Source organism: Hemicordylus capensis, chromosome 2 (genome assembly GCF_027244095.1).
Source record: "Hemicordylus capensis ecotype Gifberg chromosome 2, rHemCap1.1.pri, whole genome shotgun sequence".
Taxonomy (NCBI): Eukaryota; Metazoa; Chordata; class Lepidosauria; order Squamata; family Cordylidae; genus Hemicordylus; species Hemicordylus capensis.
Genome location: NC_069658.1, coordinates 20,305,183 through 20,328,883, shown reverse-complemented (window position 1 = coordinate 20,328,883; position 23,701 = coordinate 20,305,183). Strand labels below are relative to the sequence as shown.

Sequence of the window (23,701 nt, the reverse complement as noted above, 5' to 3'; positions counted from 1 at the left end):
AAACAGCTTAACATTGCTTTGAGTGTTGGTTCTGTTAGGAACATAGAAAACTGTTTTATACTGAGTCAGACCATTGGTCCATCTAGCTCAGTATGCTCTGCACAAACTGGCAGCACCTTCTCCAAGGTTACAGGCAGGAGTCTCTCTCGGCCCTATCTTGGAGATGCCAGGATGTGAACCTGGGACCTTCTGCAAGCATTCAGATGCTCTTCCACTGAGAGATGCCCTTACAGTGCTTGCATGTAGTCACCCATCCAAATGCAAACCAAGGTGAACCCTGCTTAAAAGGGGGAACAATTCATGCTCACTACTATAGGGTGCATAGCCATTTGCTGCACCCCTTTGTAAACTTACAAAATAGGCATACCACTGTTTCTGAGTAGACATGCAGACAAATTGAGTTGCTCATTTTTCTGGTCCTGGGGAGGAGTTGGCAAAGCTGTCTCCTACTCAGCAGTTTCCTGCAGGCTGCAGAAATGAGAATGTGGCATCCATCAGTCTGCAAAGGGTTCTTCAGTTCCTCCTATGGTGGGACAGATCCAAGCACACCAAAGGAAGCCTGCACAGAGCTGCCTCCCTTATTGCAGTGAATATGGAAGCTTTCTTGCAGGGGAAGAGTCTGCACACACCAGAACTCTGGTGCTGAGCATCCTTGTGTAATGTACTGGGGATAGCAGCATCCAACAGTTTTGGTCACAAGCTCCATAATTATGTATGTAGTGAAATCATGGCTGTGATATGACTTTCTTCTAGAGTACAAAGCTCCTCGGGAAGCATGTGGTTCAACATCAGTGATTAGCATTGTTCTCAGGTGATGAAGAGATTGATCGATGAAGAGATTGTTCTCAGGTGATGACTTCTGTGTACACGTGGCCTTCTGCATGTGAAATATGCCCTCTGCCTCTTTTTCCAAGAGAGAAAGACCAGCTCTCCAGGAGAGCTGGTCTTGTGGTAGCAAGCAGGACTTGTCCCCGTAGCAAAGCAGGGTCTGCCCTGGTTGCATATGAATGGGAGACTAGAAGTGTGAGCACTGGAAGATATCCCCCTCAGGGGATGGAGCCGCTTGAGCTTGATGGACCAGTGGTCTGACTCAGTATATGGCAGCTTCCTATGTTCCTCCTTACATCACCTCCCATGCCCTATCACATTTTACTGCTGCTCAGTTGTCAATCCCCAGCTGCCATATTTCCTAATGATATTGCCCATACATACTATTAAAAAATGGTGGCAGGGAATGGAAGACTGGTGGTCCCTATAGGGAAGACATGACTGCTGTCAGACTTGAGAGCAATATTATTTATTTCTTGTTTACACAGTCAGACAGGTGTTATTGACTGGTTTGTGTTATCCAGACATCGAGTCCTTCCCAAGGACCTGGGATGGCTGAATTTTATTGTCAATGTTGTTGCTGTTGTTATAAATATGGTTGCAGAATATAGGCTGTTCCCAGTAAAGCTGCTTTTTGTAATTGGCTGATGGTGATTTCTGTGGCCCCTATGGTGTTGAGGTGCTCTTCAAGGTCTTTTGGAACTGCACCCAGGGCGCCAATTACCACTGGGATTATTTGGGTCTTTTTCTGCCACAGCCTTTCAATTTCAATTTGTAGATCTTTGTATTTGGTGATTTTTTTCTATTTCTTTTTCTTCTATTCTGCTATCCCCTGGTATTGCTATGTCGATTATTTTGACTTGTTTTTCTTTCTTCTCGACTACAGTTATATCTGGTGTATTGTGTGGCAGATGTTTGTCTGTTTGTAGTCGGAAGTCCCATAATATTTTTACATCTTCATTTTCAACAACTTTTTCAATTTTATGGTCCCACCAATTTTTGGCTACCGGTAGCTTGTATTTTTTGCAGATGTTCCAGTGTATCATCCCTGCTACTTTGTCATGCCTTTGTTTGTAGTCAGTCTGTGCGATCTTTTTACAACAGCTGATTACGTGGTCCACGGTTTCATCTGCTTCTTTACAAAGGTGGCACTTGCTGTTTGTTGTGGAGAATGGTTACTTGAAGAAAGAAACAGAGGGTTTAATACTGGCTGCGCAAGAACAGGCAGTAAGAACAAATTATTATTATTATTATTATTATTATTATTATTACATTTATATCCCGCTCTTCCTCCAAGGAGCCCAGAGCGGTGTACTACATACTTGAGTTTCTTTTTCACAACAACCCTGTGAAGAACGGTTAGGCTGAGAGAGAAGTGACTGGCCCAGAGTCATCCAGCTAGTATCATGGCTGAATGGGGATTTGAACTCAGATCTCCCCGGTCCTATTCCAGCACTCTAACCACTACACTACACTGGCTCTTTCCAGATCTTGGAAATAAGATCTTAGAGATCTTGGATAAGCCGGATCTTGGGCCCAATCTGCTACAAAAGGCAGAAAAAGAACAAGGAAAGCAAGGAAGAACAAAGCAAGAAGCAAATCAATAGCAGCTGAAAAGGGTGAAAGGAAATGTGGAAACCATCACTGTAGCCAACATGTCAACGGTGTTCTCTGGGCAGACTTGGTCCCTTAAGAAACCATCACATAGATGCAAGGAGTTTCATCAGTACCAGCAAAGCAACTGATGCTTGCAAATTATTTTGGAACAGTAATCAGTTAATCTAAGGTCTAGATTACATATGCAAATTCATCACTTGATGAGCATAACATGAAGCAATGACTTCCATCAATGAGTCAGCTAGAACAACACAGAACTTGGACATTATTTCAAATACAAGGTTTTTAAGTGGGGGCTGTCCACACATTCACCGGCCACTCTTGAGTGTACAAGCATGTGTGAACTAGACCCGAGAGGAGTTTAATCAATACGTACCCGATTTAGTACATATAACAATTGTTCTCATTCCCCAAAGAGAATGATCAATAATTCACTAGATAATATTATACGCAATTTCTAGAAGATGGTGCTAGAATACAATAGAAAACAGGCAAGAGGCAGATGCAGGCTACACAATGAAATTGCTTCAGGCAGAACACAGATGCCTGTCATCTACTCTCCCCCCACCCCACCCCCGTGGCCACTCCCCACTTTTCCACCAAAAAGAGGACAAGCTGATAGAATTCATGGTGTGTGTGTGTGTGTGTGTGTGTGTGTGTGTGTGTGTGTGTGTGTATTTGGCAATCAAAGGTTGGCTACAATCTTGTTATTTGGTAAAGCAAATAGTAAAGAGACAATGCATGCAATTTCTGAAATTCTTCTCTGCTTTTCTTTTTGACCTTTGGTATTTGTACGTTATCGATGCTTTCTCTAAACCATTGTACAAAAACACCTTGAAGTGTCAAGCTTTAAAAATGAGTCTTCTTTTCTCTTTCTCCCGTGCAGCTTGGATTATCTTGGCCTTGTCAAAATACATTCTCTAGTTAGAGGTTGGAAATATTTCCCTCCTGGCTCCTAAGTATTGATTTTTTCAACACTCAGCTCTGTCTGTCAACTGAAGAGGTGAAAGGTGAAAGTTCACCCAGCGCTGCCTGGCTTTACCTTCCTATTAATGTCATGCCCTTTCTGCGTTTGATCAGTTTATGTGATCAGCAATAGAACGGTTACTGAGCAGATTCTACCTATAGGAAAAATATTTAAGCCATCAATTATTTTAACGCAGAAACACACCTTGAGAATCAAGAGGTGCTTGAAGTGTTGCAATTATGAACACACTGCGATTATCTGACGTTGCCCCCTCTCCCTTGTTATGTAATGACCACCTCAATCCATATTCTCCCTCCTCTTCATGAAAACCTCCAGGAAAAAGAAAAGGCTGAATTAGATAGTCATATAATCTGCTCTAAAGAATAATTACTCTACTTGTACAGCAGGTATCAGTATGCAGATGCAAGCTCAGATTGCCGGATGAAGAAAAATACCACTGGATGGCCGTCCTGGTTTAAACCATTCAGCTAATAATTTGCTTCAACTGCTGCTTTTTAAGAGAAAGCTAGGACAAAGACACAGTATTTTTCTGTACTATAGAGGGTGCTATTAAAATAGGTAAAAGATCTACATGCCTCTTTCAGGATGGAATCTTCCCATTCCACCGTAAACAGCAGCTGCAGCCTCTCCCCATATTAGAGGGTTGTCCTATCTCTAATTCCTTTGGCATTATGGATAGATTTGATCACCAGCATAATAAAATGCTGTTTCAGAAAGGCACTAAAAGTTTTAAAGATAAAACTATGGTCCAAACGAGATGTTTTGGTCTGTTGAAAATCTGGCTATATATAAAAGGCTAAGGCTAAACGTGGCAAGCCCTGCCCACACAGTGCTTTACCAATTGGAGGTAATAGAGCAGAAACACTGTAGTGATTGGGCAGTGAGCATTCCATATGCAGATGAGGAGCCTGAGAGAGCAGAAGCACTGTGGTAATTGGGCAGTGGGGATTCCATATGCAGATAGGGAGGAGCAGCCTGTGATGGTTAAGATCTGTTGGAATGCAACTGTTACTGGTCGGAAGATGTACTTGATTGTAGAGGAGAGAAGAATCTTTATATATAAAAGATAGTGGGCATGGGTCTGCAAAGAGGGGTTGTGAGGGAGATGAACAAGATCTGTTAACTCAGGAAGGGAGAGAGAGAGAAAGAAGGGAGGGGAAGAGCAAGCGGAGCACTGGCAGAGCCGCCATAGTGTGAATGGGTCCAAATAACACAAGCGGCCACACTTCAGGGGCTGTGCTTCATGCTCCAGCCATGCCCCTGTCAGACATTGGGCATGGTTTGCTTGCAAATGCGCCCCCCCCCCCCATTTGCGAGTAAAATTTGGCCAGTGCTGCACTCACAGTGTGGCTGGAACGGCTCTCCCTGTTTTGGGCAGCGAGAGTGGCTCCATCTGTGCTTCGAACGTGGCATTGGCCGGATCTTACTTGCAAATGGAGGGACCATGTTTGTGAGCAAACCATGCCCCCTGTGTCTGACATGAGATACTGATGGGACATATTGGGCGTGGCTAGGGGGCTGCGGTGGCGAGCTGTATCCAGGCTGCCCCTGGCCTCCCTCCACACCTGGACTGGAGGAGAGAGAAAGAGAGAGAAAAGAGGAAGGGAAGAAAGAAGGGTGGGGTACAGGCCATGGGCCTGTCAGCAGCCTGAGGGGAACGAGTGGCCATGGCGACGGCAGCAGTGAGGAAGGGCCCAGTCAACCGCTGCTGCTGCTTCTCTGGCAGGGAGGAGCTGGAGCAGGGCTCGAGTGGGGAGGTCTCTGGGGTTAGGGGGCTGCAGCTTGGTCAATAGGCATCAGCAATGCTGCAGCCATGACCAAGAGGGGTGAGGGGGATGGAGTAACAGGATGGAAGTGTGACCAAGAGGGGTGAAGGGCATGGGAGAGGAGAAGGAGCATGGCTCAGGTGAGGGAGGAAAGATCTCTGAGGTAGGGGGACCGTGGCGGGAGGTGAAGGGAACAATCAAGTACTAGTGCACAGATGTTCTCCACGGCTTAAGCTAGTTCTATTTATTTTACACGTTCATTCCGCTTTTCATCCTGGAATGGCCACCATGTGTGTGTCCCCCGCCTCTTTCTCTGCCACATCAAATAGAAATTAGCTTGTGTCACAATATGCGGCATTTGTGTATTAAAGCTCCATATCCTTGGCTGAGAATGGGAGTTGGGAATGTAACCCCCATGAACTGGGTTTTACTTGGTTCAGGCTGGTAGATGTAGCCAAGGGAGAAAACCAGATCTCGCACAGACAATAAACCAGACAGTGTGGAGGGTCCTTGTGCCAGCCATAGTCCCCCCCCCCCCCCACCACAGTGAACAAGGATTAGAGTATGACCGGCAGCTATGATCACACAACTTTAATCCTAGTTAACTGTGGTGCAGGGACTGCATGCAATAGGTGCTAAAGCGCAGGTTCTCACTTCGCGCTTCACAGGAACGTGCTTGGCTCAGCTATCAGAGCTAACCCTTTGACTAAGATGGTGTGGGTCATGAGAGTATGACCCTAGTGGAAGAACAAGAAGAGGCCAGTTTTCCATCTCCAAGGAAGACTTCAGTGTAGAGCTGAGACTTCTCCAACCAATGACTGCAAATGGTTTGTTTTCACAACATTTTGTGGACAATTTGTAGTTAAATTGTTCAAAGTAGGAATTGTGTGTGTGATCATGTATATGTTTGCTGTTGTAACGGTTTGCTGGTATAAAAAAACGAGAGAGAATATTGTAGCTATTAAAATCTTGCAAATTCATTTCTGAGTTTTGGTCCTTATGAACTCGGAGATCACTGCAACACAAAATCTTGTGATACCACAACACAACTAAAAATTTACCCAACGTTACAGGAGTAATAACTAAGGTTATGGTGGCTCATTTTTACTGGCAGTCACACCTTTACTGTAACCTCTGGTTTGGCCCTAATAGTTCAACCATCCAGTGCTGTTGAGTGTGGCAAAGTGAGAATTGTAATATAGGGAAAGTGTTCTTCAGTCGAATCTAGTATTTTTTCCACACACATTATCATCGACACAGTGTAATTCAGTACATGCAGCAACCAATAAGTGGAATCATCAAGCTGTTTCTCGAAGCAGACATTTTAATCAGTTACCATACACTGTGACTTCAGTCATGACAACATTTTCATACAGGTGCCTCATCATATCATCTTTTGCTTGTAAACTGCCAATGAAGCTACGTACGTCTCTACATTTACAAGGACAAATCCAAATACAGTACTAAACAAATCAATAAAACACTAAAAGCTTACACTGGAATGACAATACAAATTTTACTGCAGTGCTGAAAGATCTAAGCTGTGATGAAGTTTGCAGTGAGGGTTGAGAGTGTCAGATTTGCCTATGCGGATGTTAGGGAAATTAAGACTTCTAGGGCAAAAATCCACTTATGTGCTACACTGTAGCACAGCCTCCCTTCATTCCAGTGATGGGGGTCACACAGGGTCCCCATACTGGGCTTGGTGGATAGTTGCGATTGCTAGTTAATAAATATTGATTATCCTGTTTAAATTACTCTTTTCCATAAGCTAGCTTTCCTATTGGTTTAAAAGCCCTGAACTGTTATTTACAGACATGTATCATGTGCTATATATCTGTAAGAGACAAAATCTTAGTGTCCTCCCCCCGCCACCCTCCAATACGCCATTGAGAGTACTTTTAAATCCTTCACAACACCCAACTACTCTGTGTTAGTGATAGCATGTGACTGTATTTAAAAATACTGGAATTAAGAAAACCCATTTTGTTTTTTTTTAAAAACCTCGCACAACTCAGCTGTTATGGTTGCCATCTCATCTAGCACAGTTGCTGTACATTCTCCATTCTTCTTGGGTTTTTTAAATTTTTTGCTTTTTTTAAAGTAGCAGCAGAATTACAGGATGCACAATTCCCCTTGGAATGAAAACAGATTGTGCAGCCTTGCTTGGGAAATTTGCACTCTTGTCAGCACAGTGCAGAATCTGTGATAGACCTGGAGAGCGGAACTCCATGTTACAACACACACAGAGGCTGCTGGCAAAAGTTACAATCACAAAACTGAGTTCTCCCTTCTCCACTTGCAACGTGTAGTATGCTTGTCTGATGTCTCAACTTTATGCGTTTCCTTGCCCCTGCCTCACAACACTGACCACTTACTGGCAGAAAAATTCATAACATTGTGACATCAGGGCACAGATATGTTTTACTACATGTTAGGAAGGGAGTGAACTCACAATGGGGATGCCATTTTCAATGGAAGCCTTGTGTTCAACGTAACCTACGCACAATGGCTCTAGGTGGAGTTTTGTGGTAGCTGGAACCCTGTAAGTTTTCTTCAATGCTGGGGATATTCTTTGCATGAACATCCACAGCATGCAAGAAGCAGTATCCCACACTAAAGAGACAGGAGAACTGCTTGATTGTGGAGAACTCTGTGTAAGCACCAGAGCCCTGCAAACTCTGGCTCATGGGCACTGTTAGAAAAGCAAGAGATGAACAACAAAAGTCCTAAATATGACACTCGGATGTCCATGGAATGATGTGCAGAAAGGTCTTTCTCCATTTTTACTGATGCCAGCACTCAAACTCAGTGCTACAACACTCTGTCGTACAGACAACATGTATACGTTCTGTGTGTTCTCCCTTGCAACACATGAGCACATTGCATAAGTTCACTTAAAAAACGCCAAGCTTCATGATAGAATTTTTACCACGCTGGACACATGCTATGTAGCGTTGCCATAGTTAAAAAGGACACACATTTACAGCACTATGAGATCAGCGTTCCTAGTGGTCTTATTTCTTGCTCCACTTTTAAGATCCCAAGTAGATATGTTGATTGTGGCCTATGTAATCCTAGTTACATGTATAGTGTATTAAATAGACCTAGTTTGTTTGTTTGTTTGTTTTTTTAAACCAAATACACAATCCCTCAAAACAGCATTTGCAAATTACTGGGAGCTCTGCTGATGCAAGTTCCCCTGGCGCAAAAGGGAGAGGCAGGGCTTCTCAAACTTGGGTCCCCAGATATTGCTCGACTACAATGGCCTTTGGCCATTGGGGCTGGGAATGATGGGATTTGTAGTCCAGCAACATCTGGGGACCCAAGTTTGAGAATCGCTAGGGAAGAGAATGCATGATATCGGCACAACCCTCATCAACCTTTATAGTGACTGCAAAAAAGCAGTGCATGAACACGAATGCACCCAATCTGTTTTGAATCTATAATTTCAGTTTATTGTTTCAGATTCTAGTTTTGCATTTTCTACAGGCTCCTTTTGTTGTTGTTGAAACATGTTAGCATATACTAAGAGGATTCTCTCTGCACATTTCCCAGAAAGTGAATGCAAGCTAGAATCACACATGCGTATATACACACAAGCACGCGCGCGCACACACACGCACACACACATACACACGCTTTAATTTAAAAAAAACAAAAACCCCTACATCTTTTTACTTTGTCCTGTGAACAAAACTCAGATGCTTTTCACACAAAAATAAATATGCAAGACATGGGAGATATGTGAACACCAATTGTTTACATTATAAGTGGATCTTCTCATTAAGGAAAATGCTAAAAAATGTTGAAACTGGATCAGAGTTCACTTTTTAAAAATTTTTTCCTGCAATAACAATTAGTGATGCATTTCAGCATCCAACTCTTATGTCTCTGTCCTTCAGTGAAATCAAAATGAAAACACGCTAGATCATGATTTGTTTATGCAGCAACACAATCCGGCATAAATGTGAAGGACCTTTGCCTCCTCATTGAACCCAGGGCTAGTGAAAGCTGGGTGAAAGAACACTTGTGGACAGAGAGATCTATATTAGCAGCAATGAAAAGACTGATACATGTTTTCATACTAGGTTTCACTTAATTTTGCTTTGCAGATTTTCATGTTCTCTTTTAAATTTAACACCAGAGAGATTATTCGACTCTCTTCTGCAATGTAAGAAACATACAGTTCTCTCTTCATTCATTAAAGTATGCCATCAATCCCAAATCCATCAACAATGTAAGTGAGGGGAAGCATGCTGATCCAAAGTAGAAAACCCTCCTGCCCCTGAATTTTTGCGTGAAATGCCTGACAACTGATCTAATGAACATATGGGAGCTCTTTTGCACACACTGCAGGACTAGCTGCTTCTCTTCTGTTGGTCAAAAAAGACCAGAAATGCATGTGTGGAGCTATAACTACCACCCCGAGCTCTGGGTAGTAGCCTCAAAACTCTTCTGAGTGATCCTCCAACAGCTGCTGGAAGAACATCCATGTAAACATGTAAGCTTTCAGTAAACATCAGGATTCTAAATACTTCAACATTTCCATATATATATATATATATATATATATATATATATATATATATATATATTTTTATATATAAAAATTCCAGTGGGTTATTTCAGCTGTTCTCAAAGTGATTAGTCAGCCCAGCTCCTGTGCCATAGTTAGCAACTGCTTTTAGAAATATATCAAAAGAAATTAAGATCTTCCAGAGTCTCACTGAAGAAGCTAAAACAGACAAGGCAGCTGGATTCTCAAGCTCCTCCTTTTCTCCACCCACAAGAGGGGGAAAAACCCACCCCACACGCCAGAATAGCTGCTATAGGCCACAGCACGGATGTGCATCTTTCTAAGTAAACAGCAAGCTTAAATAAGGCTCTGTTCTTGAGAACCAAGTAGAATAAATGCCACCTGGCCAATCCTGCTGGATAACTTTTGTGGACACTGGTATGGACCCTCCAGTGTTAAGATCACAGAGAGGGGGAGAGCTTTACAGGGGATTTTAAAACAAAATTGTATTCAGAGCAAGAAATAAATAAAATAAAATAAAAAGGAGCCTGGCTCTACACCACAAATCTATGCTCTTTGCCATCATGGGCCATAAGGATCACATTGCGGTTGGAAGTCCAGATAAGCCTGGCCAGTCGGAGGGAATTGTGGGAGCCTGGTGACGCAGGCTGGACGGGCGGCACCTGGTAGGTTTTCATACAACGGAGCTGTGGTGCAGAATTCAGCATGCCAATGCTTCCCAAGAGAGAGGTGTTCATCTGTCATCAAGAGAAAAAGGAGAGAGAAACAGCAAGTCAGTGTTGAAACACAAGGACTGGTGGTTTAGGAGGAGCAAAGCCGTCCAAATGGTAGGGAATCTCCCCTTCAAAGCAGGGGGTCTCAAAACTGGGTCTCCTGATGTGGTTGAACGACAACTTTCATCAGCCCCAGCCACAATGGAAATCATACAGCAGGGATTCTCAAACTTTGACTACAACTATGAATATGAATATGACAAATATTGATATAGCGCTTTCCAACAAAAGCTCTCAAAGTGGTTTACATAGATATAAATAAATAAAACGGATCCCCAAAGGGCTCAAAATCTGAAAAGGAAACAGAAGATAGACACCAGCAACAGCCATTGGAGGAGACTGTGACTTTGGCCATTGCAGCAGGGGATGATGGGGGTTGTAGTCTAACAACATCTGGAGAGCTAAGTTTGAGAACCCCTGCAAAATGTTTACTAAAGCCCTTGGATAAGGCTTTCTGGGGAAAGCATCATAGATTCACTCTTGTTTGACTTTCAATTATACTTTCATTTCATTCATCTTCCACCAAAACCACCGCCTGAACTAGCGAGAGGGCAAATAAAACTTTGCGAAGGTTCTCGATAAGAGTTCCAGCATGTACAAGACACACAAAATGTGGCTAACCCTTCATATTTAACAGTGGCTTCTGAATGTGGGTTCCATAAAAGCTATATAACTGCAGCTGCCTAGGAAGGTATATTATTTTTATTATTTATTTATTTGATTTCTATACCACCCTTCCAAAAATGGCTCAGGCCATTTTGCAGCTGGATATAGAAGTTTACTTTCTAGTTCATTCATGCTTGAAAATAAGAGGAAGTCAAGTAAAAAATAATAATCAGCAACATAAGGGGAAAACACACAGAATACAGGCAAGGTTTAGGTTTATGGTCATTTCATTTCATCATTTGGCAGATCTGGCAACAGATACAGAGCAAGACAACTTCACAACTTGCCCTGCATCCTGATCTTGGATTCCCTTTGGTTATGGGAATAACAGGACTCAAGAGCGCTGCTTAAATACACTGAGAACTAAATGCTTGTTATTTTATGTCTTCCTTGCCCTGTAAGTACCTGCCACTGTAAGCACCTGTTTATTAGGGCAGGGAACGGGAACCAGCTGTCTCAGTGTGCTGCGGAGTGGCCTTCCGGTTGGGCTGCTTCATGAATCCTTATGAGGCAAGGCTACCACATCTGGGGATGTTTAGTGTAGAAAAAAGGCGACTAAAGGGAGACATGACGGTAGAGGTCTATACAATTATGCATGGTGCGGACAGGGAGAAATCTCCCCCCCCCACACACACACACAGAACCAGAACTAGGGGTCATCCCATGAGATTGATTGCCAGGAAATTTGGGACTAACAAAAGGAAGTGTTTTTGCAACAGCACATAATTCATCTATGGAATTCTCTGCCACAGGACACGGTGATGGCCACCAGCTTGGATGGCTTTAAAAGGGGCTTAGACAAATTCATGGAGGGCAGGTCTATCAATGGCCACTAGTCTGGTGGCTATAGGCTACCTCCAGCCTCAGAGGCATGATGCCTCTAAATACCAGTTGTGGGGAGCAACAGCAGGAGAGAGGGCATCCACATACCTCTAGCCTGTGGGCTCCCCAGAAGCCTCTGGTGGGCCACTGTGAGAAACAGGATGCTGGACTGGATAGTCCAAACAAGTTTGGTGAACAGTAACAGAACCTTGTTTGATTCAAGATACAGACAACACCAGAGGTACACCGAGGTAATTTTGGAGTCTGGACCTAAAGACCTTTGGAACCCGCCCCCGTCCCCCTTGCTGGAGCCCCCGCCCCCAACTGAAAATTAAGCATCATCCTCCCTGTGCACGCACATAGACACACACACAGAGTGACACACACAGTATTTTTTATACGTGGGATCTTGAGGGGCAGAAACAGCAAATGCACTCACAAGAATGTAAGAATATAAAACAGGTATATTTGTGCAAATATGCATTAGCAGAAACATTTCAACATGCAACTGAATGTACTCCCATCCCACATATTTCTTTCCCCAATCCCCCATATTTATTATTTATTTATTCAATTTTTATATCGCCCTTCCAAAATGGCTCAGGGCAGTTTACAATTAAAACAAAACCATTAAAATCAGTTAACAATTAAAACAAAAATTATAAAACTGTATAAAACAACAAACAATTAAAATTAAATTATGTCTCTAAAGCACCCGGCACAGGTCACAATCACACTCATCAGCCCTGTGCAGAGCTGGCCAGTGGCGACCACACCACCCAGGACAGACTAAAGAGAATTTGGGGAGGCCCCAGAGGGTTTGGAGGCCCTAGACTTTGGCCCCAAAGTCCAGGGGTCAGAGCACCACTGGACAACACCCTCACATCCAGAGGCTTTGGGCAGCATTCTGGTTAAGAAGTGAAATGAGAAGTGAAAGGGAAATGAGGAAGGGGTGGGCTGACATCAGGGAAGGGGCCAGTCTGCCTGTTTCCCCCTGCCGCATTCTTCACTCTGTCATTCCTCAGCCTCTCCCAGCTTGCAGTGACGGGCAATGCGTTGTGGGGGCAAAAGTGGAGTGGAGCTGGGCAAGAGGGGTGGCAGCAGACAGGTGAAGCAGCAGATCCGAGGGCAATGTGAAGGCGGGATGCCTAGACTCACCACCTCAGGGTGCAGGTGCTGTCTGTGGCTGTTGGCTCACCTCATGGACAAGCGGCCCCCTGGTCCAGAGTAAAGCGCCACAGGAGTCTGTGCAGAGCAATTATTGCTGCTCTCCCCTTTGATGCGCTCTGTGCCACTTGATCATATGTCCCTGGGGGTTGAACAAGTGTCAGGGACATATGTTCAGAGGGGAGGAGAGATGGGTGAAAACTGCCCTGTCTAGGCTGCTTTACTCCAGAAGGCAGCATGCTGTATGTGCACTTTGTTAACTCTGGATGTCGGCCAGTGTTTTGGTGGGAAAATCCAAACCCACCTCGCCCACGAATGCTGTGACTCTCATCTGATTCAAAATGCAAAGCAACTGTTGATTTATGAAGTGCACACAGACTGTTTTCTAGATCTGCAGGAATGTGCAAGTTTTAAAATGGTTGCAACTGTACAATCTGGTGATGGAAAAAGGTCCTCTCTGGCCACAGCAACGTCTTGAATAATAGGGTGGGTGTGCTGCTGGCCATATACAGTTTGAAAGGGGGGAAAGGAAAGCTACAACAGACTTTGTATGTTTCTATCATTTCTCTAAGCAAAGGGAACAAACCTTTAAGCATTGGAGCTTCCAATTCACTAGATAACTGGTCAATTTATATCACTTTGTTCCATGTGTGATGTGGTTTACAACAAGGAAACAGAGCAACAGCTCTATACTGGCTTAAATACTCCCCTAATCACCCTGCTCCCTGATTCATGAGATCTCTAAATTTGCATAGAACAGGTGGAACAATGGTCTGAGCTGCATGCCTGAGACTTTGACACATGAAAACCTTGGCATATCCGAGGACGTTTTAAGATGTGCTATTGCTGATATCATGTCCTGAATTCTGATAAGTGCAACACAGAAGCCATTACTTTCTTCCTGGTCCTTCTCAGCAGCAGAATGGTGTCAGAGCGTGTAAATCATGGCATCTGTAGCAGGGAGCATGCAAGCCCCACTGACATTTTCACAATTTAAATCATCTTGAGTAATAACCCTTTTAAGATGACTAATGTTACTGATTTTCCTGCATTAATAGTAGTGCTGAATAGACCACGGCGGGGCGTCGGGGGGGGGGGGGGGGGAGAATCACTAGTGCACGAGGTCACATTTTAAAGAGCAACGTGTCGGCTCTTTTTAACTCTTTATGTTAAAGCTGCCTTAAAAAACCCAATAATTTTAGCACAACAGTCTTAAGCTTAGCAGTTTGTAGGCACAAGCGTGTGCTTGCCTGTCCCTGCCACCCCCTGAGATCTTAGGTGATCATGTAAAACATCTCAATCAATATGTCTGATTGCTTTCTGGATCTTCCCATGCAACTCCACTAAATATATGCAAGTGATGGAAGAGCATTTTTACAGTTCTTATTCACTGCTCCAGAAGTCGCCCACTATATGATGATGGATAATAATTCAATGCTCTTAATGGCATGTACAGTTATCATTGAATGACATGCAGAAAGTCATGGTAGATTAAAAATATATACTATTAGCTGATAGTTACAGGAATGCCGAGTCCAAGGAGGCAATAATTCTGCTGTCAGAGCTTCCTTCTGTGTTCACAGAGGTACTGTATCTGCCTACATGGGGCTGCAATTCCAAACAAAGGGAACAACTAATAGGAAGATCTTCTGGGAGAGGAGAGCTGATCTTCTGGGAGCAAGCATGACTTGTCCCCATAGCTAAGCAGGGTCCGCCCTGGTTGCATCTGAATGGGAGACTTGATGTGTGAGCACTGCAAGAGATTCCCCTCAGGGGATGAAGCCGCTCTGGGAAGAGCAGAAGGTTCCAAGTTCCCTCCCTGGCTTCTCCAAGATAGGGCTGAGAGAGATTCCTGCCTGCAACCTTGGAGAAGCCGCTGCCAGTCTGTGAAGACAATACTGAGCTAGATAGACCAATAGTCTGACTCGGTATATGGCAGCTTCCTATGTAACCTAAGCAGAGTCCTGGTGGATTAGACCAAAGGTCCATGTCCTGATTTCTACTTCCCATGGGCAAACAAGATGCCTCCAGGAAGCCCACAAGTAGGGCAATGAAAGTTAATAGCCCCCCACCTTCAGAAGTGTAGACCTATTGGACCTAGAGGCTCCTTATACGTAGCTCTCACAACTAATCACCATTACCAATCCTATCCTCTATGAATTTGTCCCTTTTTAAAGCTACCTAAGCTAGTGACCATCCTATAATGTGGCAGACACATACCATATTTACCGACACAGAAAATTACTCTGAATTTAAGACAACCCCAATAAAAATATAGGTTCTATCTGTATTTGCCCCACAGGAAGAACTAATTTAAGACAACCTCCTGATTTCTAACAGCAAAGAACTTGGAAAAAACCCTGTATTGGATTCAAGTTAATAGGGCACAAAAGTTATGCACTGACCAAAGTAGTACTCTCTTGTGTCTGTCCTGAATCTACTGCAAATCCATTTCATTAGGTTTCAAGTTCTAGTACTGGCGGGGGCGGGGGGGGCGGCGCTTCACTTCACACATGAGCCCTGCTGAAATGAATGGGAGCTGTGCAACCACGCAATACCCATGCATTTGCAACCATGCAATACCCATACATTTCAACAGGGCTTGTGCTGAAAGAGTGTGCCCATACTTCCTTGCAGTGTCAGTCTTCATGAAATCTGAACAGGATTGATGAATATGCAGCAGGAGTTCTCCATCTCGGGTACTCAGATATTCTTGGGCTACAAACCCCTCACCCCCAGCCACAATGGCCAAAAGCTCAGGATGATGGGAGCTGTAATTCAACCACATCTGGGCACTCCAGTTCGAGAATCCCCAATATACAGCAGTTTTAAAGCCCTTGCTGGCCAAGAACTTTGGGGGTGGGGTGCAATGAAAGTCAGAGGGTCTGTTCCATCACTGGATTTAATGGTCAAACTCTGGTAGTAGACCACTGATCTATCTAGCCCAGTAACAGTACTGTCTACTCTGGCTGGCAGTGGCTCTCCAACATCTCAAGCAGGGGTCTCTCTCATCACCTGCAACCCCCTTCACTAAAGAGATCAGGGAATGTACTTAGAACTTTCTGTGTGCAAAGCAGGTGCCCTGAACCTCTGAGTTCATGCTGACACATTTGTATAAGATTGGGGGTGTCAGTTTTTTGTTTTTGTTCTGGATGTTCATTTTAGATAATGTCTCATTATATTCTATCAATGATTATTTAGAATTTCTAATGATATTCTATCATTAGATTTGCCGAACTAGTGCCTGGAGGGCACGAAAACCTGGATGTGGGCCAGTAAACTAAAACTTTACTAAATAATGAACTGGCAAGACAAAGGTGCTCTTGGTCAAGAAGGATGCTAGCCATGGTATAGGGCAGGGATTCTCAATGTGTGGGTCCCCAGATGTAACTGGACTTCAACTCCCATAATTCCCAACCAAAGGCCACTGGGGCTGGGGATTATGGGAGTTGAAGTCCAATAACATCTGGGGACCCACACATTGAAAAACCCTGGTATAGGGTTTCAACCCTCTGAAATCTCAGGTTCATAGGTTCTCCTCGATCTGAATTTCACCTGGATGCCCAAGTATCAGCTGTGGCATGAGGTGCTTCAGTCCACTTTAGGTTGGTATACCAGCTGTGCCCATTCTTGAGAAAGTAGATTTGGCCAAATTAACATGTGCTTTGTCACCTTCAGATTGGACGACTGTGACACTCTCTAACTGCTTTGAGAGCATTTTTGTTGAAAGGTGGTATAACAATAACAATAAAATAAATAGAAAAAAATAACAAAATATAAAGATCTTCAAATCGAAATTGAAAGGCTGTGGCAGAAGAATAATAATTCTGGCATCCCAGGTCCTTGAGAAGGACTTGATGTCTGGATAAAACAAACCAGTCAATAACACCTGTCTGACTTTGTGAATAAATAATAATAATAATAATAATAATAATAATAATAATAATAATAATAATAATAACGTGGGCTACCCTTGGATTGTGTTCAAAAGCTTTACCTAGTGTGGGACGCAGCCACCAGATTGCTCAGTGGGTTTGGCCCACTGGCCCATATAAGACTGCATTTGCTGCCCCCGCACTGGCTCCTGATTCACTTCCAGGCTCAGTTCGAGCTGCTGGGTTACCTTTAAAGCAACATGGGATGGAGATCAGTGTCAGCTATAGGTCACCACAAAAGCCAAGACAGAAACAGCTCCATGAACGGATCATTTTTACCCAACACGTTTTGAAGACAGAGAGTTGGGGAGGCAAGCATCTTTTCCAAGCAGTCTAGTAAGAACTAGACTAATCTTGAGAAAGATTGCTTTTGAAATGCACTGGGCATAAATGTTTGTGTCTTTGCTTTAATTACCTTTAAAACCCAAAATCAGCCCAGAGTACTGGAATAACTAGGAACATAGGAAACTGCCATATACTGAGTCAGGCCATTGGTCTATCTAGCTCAGTATTGTCTTCACAGACTGGCAGCGGCTTCTCCAAGATTGCAGGCAGGAATCTCTCTCAGCCCTATCTTGGAGAAGCCAGGGAGGGAACTTGGAACCTTCTGCTCTTCCCAGAGCAGCTTCATCCCCTGAGGGGAATCTCTTGCAGTGCTCACACATCAAGTCTCCCATTCAAATGCAACCAGGGCAGACCCTGCTTAGCTATGGGGACAAGTCATGCTTGCTACCACAAGACCAGCTCTCCTCTCTGTTTCCTCTCAGTCATCTTGCAGTCTCCAGAAATCTGGGGAAGCTGTGTAGTGCACTGTACCTTTATTGGAGGGATGGTTGGTGGGCACGTGGGAGGGTTCCTTCTCTTGTACAGTACCCAGTTTGTGCAACACCCTCCCTTGTGAGATTTGCTTTGCTCCCCTCTGTGCCCTGCCTCTGTCACTGTTTAAAGCTGCTTTTAAATCTCTTGACATCCCCTATCCCTCCTCGTGAAATCTGGTATTTGAGAATGGCTCCTCCAAAAACCATTGTATGATTTCTTTTTTTTTTCTTTTTTTGCACTATTGGATCAGTTCATTGGCCAGGCTCCAAGGGACATCTCTGAGCCTGAAGTGTGTGTCTTCTGCCTTCCTACCCCTGCGTGACCATCTACTTCCTATCTAGGTTAGAAGTAGGGGTTTACTTGGATCACAGAAACATTTGGTGAAGAGCCACATCTATAATGTGAAATCTACACTGTGTGCAATGTCTTGTAATCAAGGAGGAGCACTCCCAATTCACACTGCACAAGACTAGTAACCTGCTGAAAACACCTAGCAGACTGGGAACACGTACGTGTAACTAATAAAGCAGACTGGGGTGTGCGGAGAGCTGGTCTTGTGGTAGCAAGCATGCATTGTCCCTTTTGTTAAGCAGGGTCCACCCTGGTTTACATTTGAATTGCAGACTAGATGTGAGAGCACTGAAAGGTATTACCCTTAGGGATGAAGCCACTCTGGGAAGAGCATCTGCATGCTTGCATGCAGAAGGTTCCAGGTTCCCTCCCCAGTATCTTCAAGATAGGGCTGAGAAAGACTCCTGTCTGTAACCTTGGAGAAGATGCTGCCAGTCAGCGTAGACAATACTGAGCTAGATGGACCAATGGTCTGACTCAGTATATGGCAGCTTCCTATGCTCTTAGAATAAGCTAAGATTGGTTGTGACATCGAAGCCCACCAATCTTGGTTTATTCTAATCTACTTGCTTCAAATATGCCAGGATCTGAACCCAAGTTTTGAAGTTAATTACAGATCTTGGCATATTTGAAGCACTTAGGCTATAATAAACTGAGATTGGTCTGTCTGGACATCACAACTGATCTTGGCTGATTTTAATCAAGATAGTAAGTGGATGGGAACTTGTGCACCTGAGGCTCAGAGATGTTGCACAGAGCCTGGCTTTAACTGAGGTTCCATATGACATATGAACCACTCCACTGTATTGCACTGCCTTTAAATGCACATTTAAAGGAACTTTAATACACACATATACATTTCAAAAAGAAAAGCTAAGCAATAATATTCAATTATGAAGTGAGGAATATTTCTCTTTTGAGATGCATGTGTACGTCTTACCTGCCAAAAGGAGAGGTGACTATCTGTGTTGGAGTAAGTGGCAAGATAGCGTCCATCAGGAGCAAAAGACACTGCTGTAATGGGTCCTTTATGGCCAAGGATGGTCTACACAAAAAGGAGAGATGATGTATAAAATTAGTCTGTTACTACTGATCATATTGACATACAGCAACAACATGTGTGCATATGCAGATACTGTGGATCAAAAGAGAAGCTTGAGAACCATGTGTCAAAACATACAGAATGAAGGGTGATGGGGACCCTTATCGCGGGTTCTCTGCTTGCAGTTTCAGCTATGCATGGTTTGGCTATAAAGAACCAGTTTCCATTAGCAAGGGGGTGATTTCTGGCCACTTGCGGTTCCTGTGCACACACATCACACTTCTGGTGGCATTTCTGGCTTGGAGGTGCTTCTTGAGGCAGTGCGGAGCCATGGTTGGGACTTTTTTTCTTGCAAAATTTGGAGGGATTTTTTTTGGGGGGTGAGGGGGGTGCAGGTTGGATGGGGCAGTTGGGTGCCATGACTGGAGGAGCTGGAGAGCTGCAGTGGCCGAGGTACAAGGCTGAACCCCTCTGTTATTTCTGTCCCCCCCTCATTTTTTTTGGGGGGGGGCTATTTTTAGCAGTTTTCAATGTACTGAGGAACGTAACACAATCGTTCCCATAGGCACAAGTTTTCAATTACTGCAGTTTCGGCATTTGTGGTGGTAGTTGAGAACGTAACCCCTGTGATAATTCAGTCCCTCCCCCATACATTCAGAATTCATTCATTTATGTATTCATTCAGAATACATTCAGAATTTCTACCGAAGGTTGCTCTTCTGAAACTTAACACACTGAATAACCAAATATTAGCCTATTTGTCTTCACGAACAGGAATACTACATGTAACAAACGGAACTGTGCAAGAAATGGCCACTGAAAGCCAAATATAACCAGAATTCAGGACTCATACATTTGCACTGAATAACTGTTTGACCCCATGTCATGGTTAACTAACAGCACCCCAAATCCTAGACAAGCCCTGACAGCTTACAGCCATATAAATCACGTTAGCAAGCACCCCTGAACCTTTTTATATGCCATCCAATTTGGAAGACATTTCATAATGTTGAAAACAGAAATGTGTGTACACACACACACGCACACACACGATTGCCAAACACACACACACACACACACACACACACACACACACACCCCTGCTGTTCCAGCTATAGTTTTGTATACTTTTCCAAGATTATATTCATAATTCAACCATTATCTGAATAAGTATTTAGAGAATTGATGGTGTAGTGGATGCACTTTTGGATGTGGACCTGGAATTCCCACATTCAAATCCCTATTCAGCCATGAAGATCATGGGGAGACCTTAAGGAAGGTGCCACCTCTCAGCTTAACCTTCCCCACAGGTCTGTTGTACAGATAAGCTTGCCCCAAGTTCAAGACAAGTATGATGAAAATTAAAAAACGCACTTTCCTCCTCTGAAATGTAAACTGAAGGATGGCACAGCAGGACAAAGCCTCAGGGTGAGTGCAGTTTGTAGAAGTGATTACTATGAGACATTACATGGAACAGATGCATAATGTGGTTATAAACAGGCAAAATAGAGAAGGATACAATGCAAGCCGTAGCCTCAGATGGTCCCTCATGCTTGACCTATTTGAAACCAACAGTAAACATAGGGTGCTTCTTTCTTGTACTCTTCCTCTGAAGCCTCTTCAGATATATTAACAGTATGTGTTGTTAAAAGTAATGTGGATTTGTAGCACAACTAACTCTTTCTTCCAATAGTTCCCAGGTTCCCCCAATTTTTTAAGATGGAAATCTGAACCTGGGAAGGAGCAAATTGTTCAAAGCCACTGGGAAGCCACATGGTGAAGAAGGGATTTGAAGCATGCCTTCCTGGTTCCAGTCTAAGTTCAGAATAGTAGTCCCTGCTGCTCCCAACGAGTGCATCTTCCGCAAGCGGAAGATCAGCCTGGCCCAAGTTGCCAGAGATGAAGCATCTCGGGCAGCTTGTTCCGCTTCCATCTCACGGAGAACCGCACTTCAAGAGTCAGTCGGCCTGTGTCAGAAGCGAGGGAGAGGCTTGCCTGTGCCCATCCACTGCCCAGAACATACCAGTCAATATTGCCCTGAGGAAAATAGGAACATATGCCTGTGAATATGTAGGGGGCGTGGCCAATTAACCTGGGAGGCATGGCATATAAGCATGCCACTAACAGAAAGCAGGTCATAAAGTGCACGCAGAGCACATTATTCCAGATATAACCGAGGCAGATGTGCCAAGCTCAGATCCTCCAACATTTCACAGATGAAAAGAGGGTTACATACCCGTAGGAATTAATCCTCATACCAAGGATGACTGGCCAAGTATCCCCCTGCCCCCAGACTATGATACATCGCTGAAGACTGGATTCCACCGTGTGTGTGTGTGTGTGTGTGTGTGTGTGTGTGTGAGAGAGAGAGAGAGAGAGAGAGATGGATGGAGAGCTGGACTTGTGGCAGCAAACATGAATTTTCCCCTTTACTAAGCAGGGTTTGTCCTGGTTTGCATTTGAATGGGAGACGACATGTGTGAGCACTGTAAGATATTCCCCTTAGAGGATGAGGCCACTCTGGGAAGAGCATCTGCATACTTGCTTGCAGGGGGTTCTGCGTTCCCTCCCTGGCATCTCCAGGTACGGATGAGAGGGACTCCTGCCTGTAATCCTGGAGAATTTGCTGCCAGTCTGTATAGACCAGGGGTTCTCAACGTGTGGGTCCCCAGATGTAATTGGACTTCAACTCCCATAATTCCCAACCAAAGGGCAGTGGGGCTGTGGATTATGGGAGCTGAAGTCCAATAACATCTGGGGACCCAACACTGAGAAACCCTGGTATAGACAATGCTGAGTTGGATGGACCAATGGTCTGACTCAGCATAAGGCAACTCCCTATGTTCCTATGCTCTACACCAGGGATTCTCAACCTTGGATCCCCAGATGTTGATGGACTTCAACTCCCATAATCCCCAGTTCCAGTGGCCATTGGTTGGGGATTATGGGAGTTGAAGTCCATCAACATCTGGGGACCCAAGGTTGAGAACCCCTGCTCTACATGCATAGTGCCTTTGTGTTGTGCATCAATTGACATGCAGGTGCACACTAGGGTCCCAGGTGCACTTCTACCCACCCAACCCGCTTGGATGTTGTGTTTGATTTCTAGAGACTTAGGGGAAGGAGCTGAATTCTGAAGAATGACAACTCTAGCATCTCACATTAAAAACAAAACAAAATGAAATGAAACCTAAAAAGCATCCCACAAGAGACCAAAGTAGGGACCCAAATAGGGACATAGTTTTACCAGGGACAGATTTCAAATAAAAGGGACCGTCCTTGGTAAATAGGGACTGTTGGAGTCAATGCCAGAAGACCTAACATTTGCTAAAAAATTCTGCCCTTTCCCACTTAGCAAGAACTGTATCAAAACCACCAGCTCCTCTCTGAATTACTGCCAAGAAGCCCTGAAACACTGAAAGAAATTCCTTTTCTTGGTTAGTTCTTCTGCTGAAATTAGGAGAAGAGAAGACGAAGGTGAGGTCTTATAAACGTAAAGTGTGCCGTCAAGTCGATTTCGACTCCTGGTACCCACAGAACCCTGTGGTTTTCTTTTGGTAGAATACAGGAGGGGTTTACCATTGCCTCCTCCTGCGCAGAATGAGATGATGCCTTTCAGCATTTTCCTATATTGCTGCTGCCTGATATAGTACCAGTGGGGATTCGAACCAGCAACCTTCTGCTTGTTGTGCCACTTAGCTGTCTCCAAATATCTGAAGGGTTGTCACACAGAAGAAGAGGGAGTGGATGGAGTTACTGTATCTGTTGCTCCTGAGAGCAGGACTGGAACCAAGAGGTTGACATGACAAGGAAACAGATTGAGGCTAGACATCAGGAAGAATTCCCTGACTCTAAGAGGGGTTCAGTGGTGGAACAGTCTGCCTCTACTTAGCTGGAGGTTGTCAAACAGAGACTGGGAAGCTATCGGCCAGGGATGCTGTACCAGATTTCTGCCCTGAAGAAGGGGCTAGACTAAGACCTCCAAGGTACCTTCCAGCTCTGCAATTCTATGAGTCTGTTATTTCAGGCATCGTCTTGGTATGACAAAGAGAATGTGCATGACACATTAATGACATTATCATCTTGATTATGTATGGTGGACAAGTAAAGTCCAGTGACCAAACAGTCATCTTTAAAAAGGGAGAGTTTAAGGTTGATCAGAAAGGACACTTTCCAGGATGATTTCAGGCTTCTCGAGCCAAGAAAAAGAGCATAGCCACTGACATTAATAAATCATATTCACAGGATTAGCAGCAAAGATAGAGAGAAGAGAAAAAGTAAAATTATAGCATTATAAAAATCCAGACTCTTATACTAAGCTGTTGCCATTCAGACAGGAGTGCACCATGCCCTATCCAAGATTATGGACCCCCCCTCCCTCCCTCCC

At 44.1% G+C, this 23,701-nt stretch overlaps 1 protein-coding gene across 9 annotated transcripts in view; it reads right to left on the bottom strand.

Annotated features, from left to right (window-relative positions):
- Positions 1-6,505: 6,505 nt before the first annotated feature.
- WDR7 (WD repeat domain 7) overlaps positions 6,506-23,701 on the bottom strand; it is a 316,220-nt gene continuing 299,024 nt past the window's right edge. For all 9 annotated transcript variants that reach the window (XM_053295511.1, XM_053295512.1, XM_053295510.1 and 6 more), the window contains 2 exons: positions 19,213-19,317; positions 6,506-10,476 (listed from right to left, as the gene is read on the bottom strand). In XM_053295511.1, coding sequence (XP_053151486.1) covers positions 10,273-10,476; positions 19,213-19,317 — 309 coding nt within the window. In that variant the 3' untranslated portion in view covers positions 6,506-10,272. The remainder of the gene's footprint in view (positions 10,477-19,212; positions 19,318-23,701) is intronic.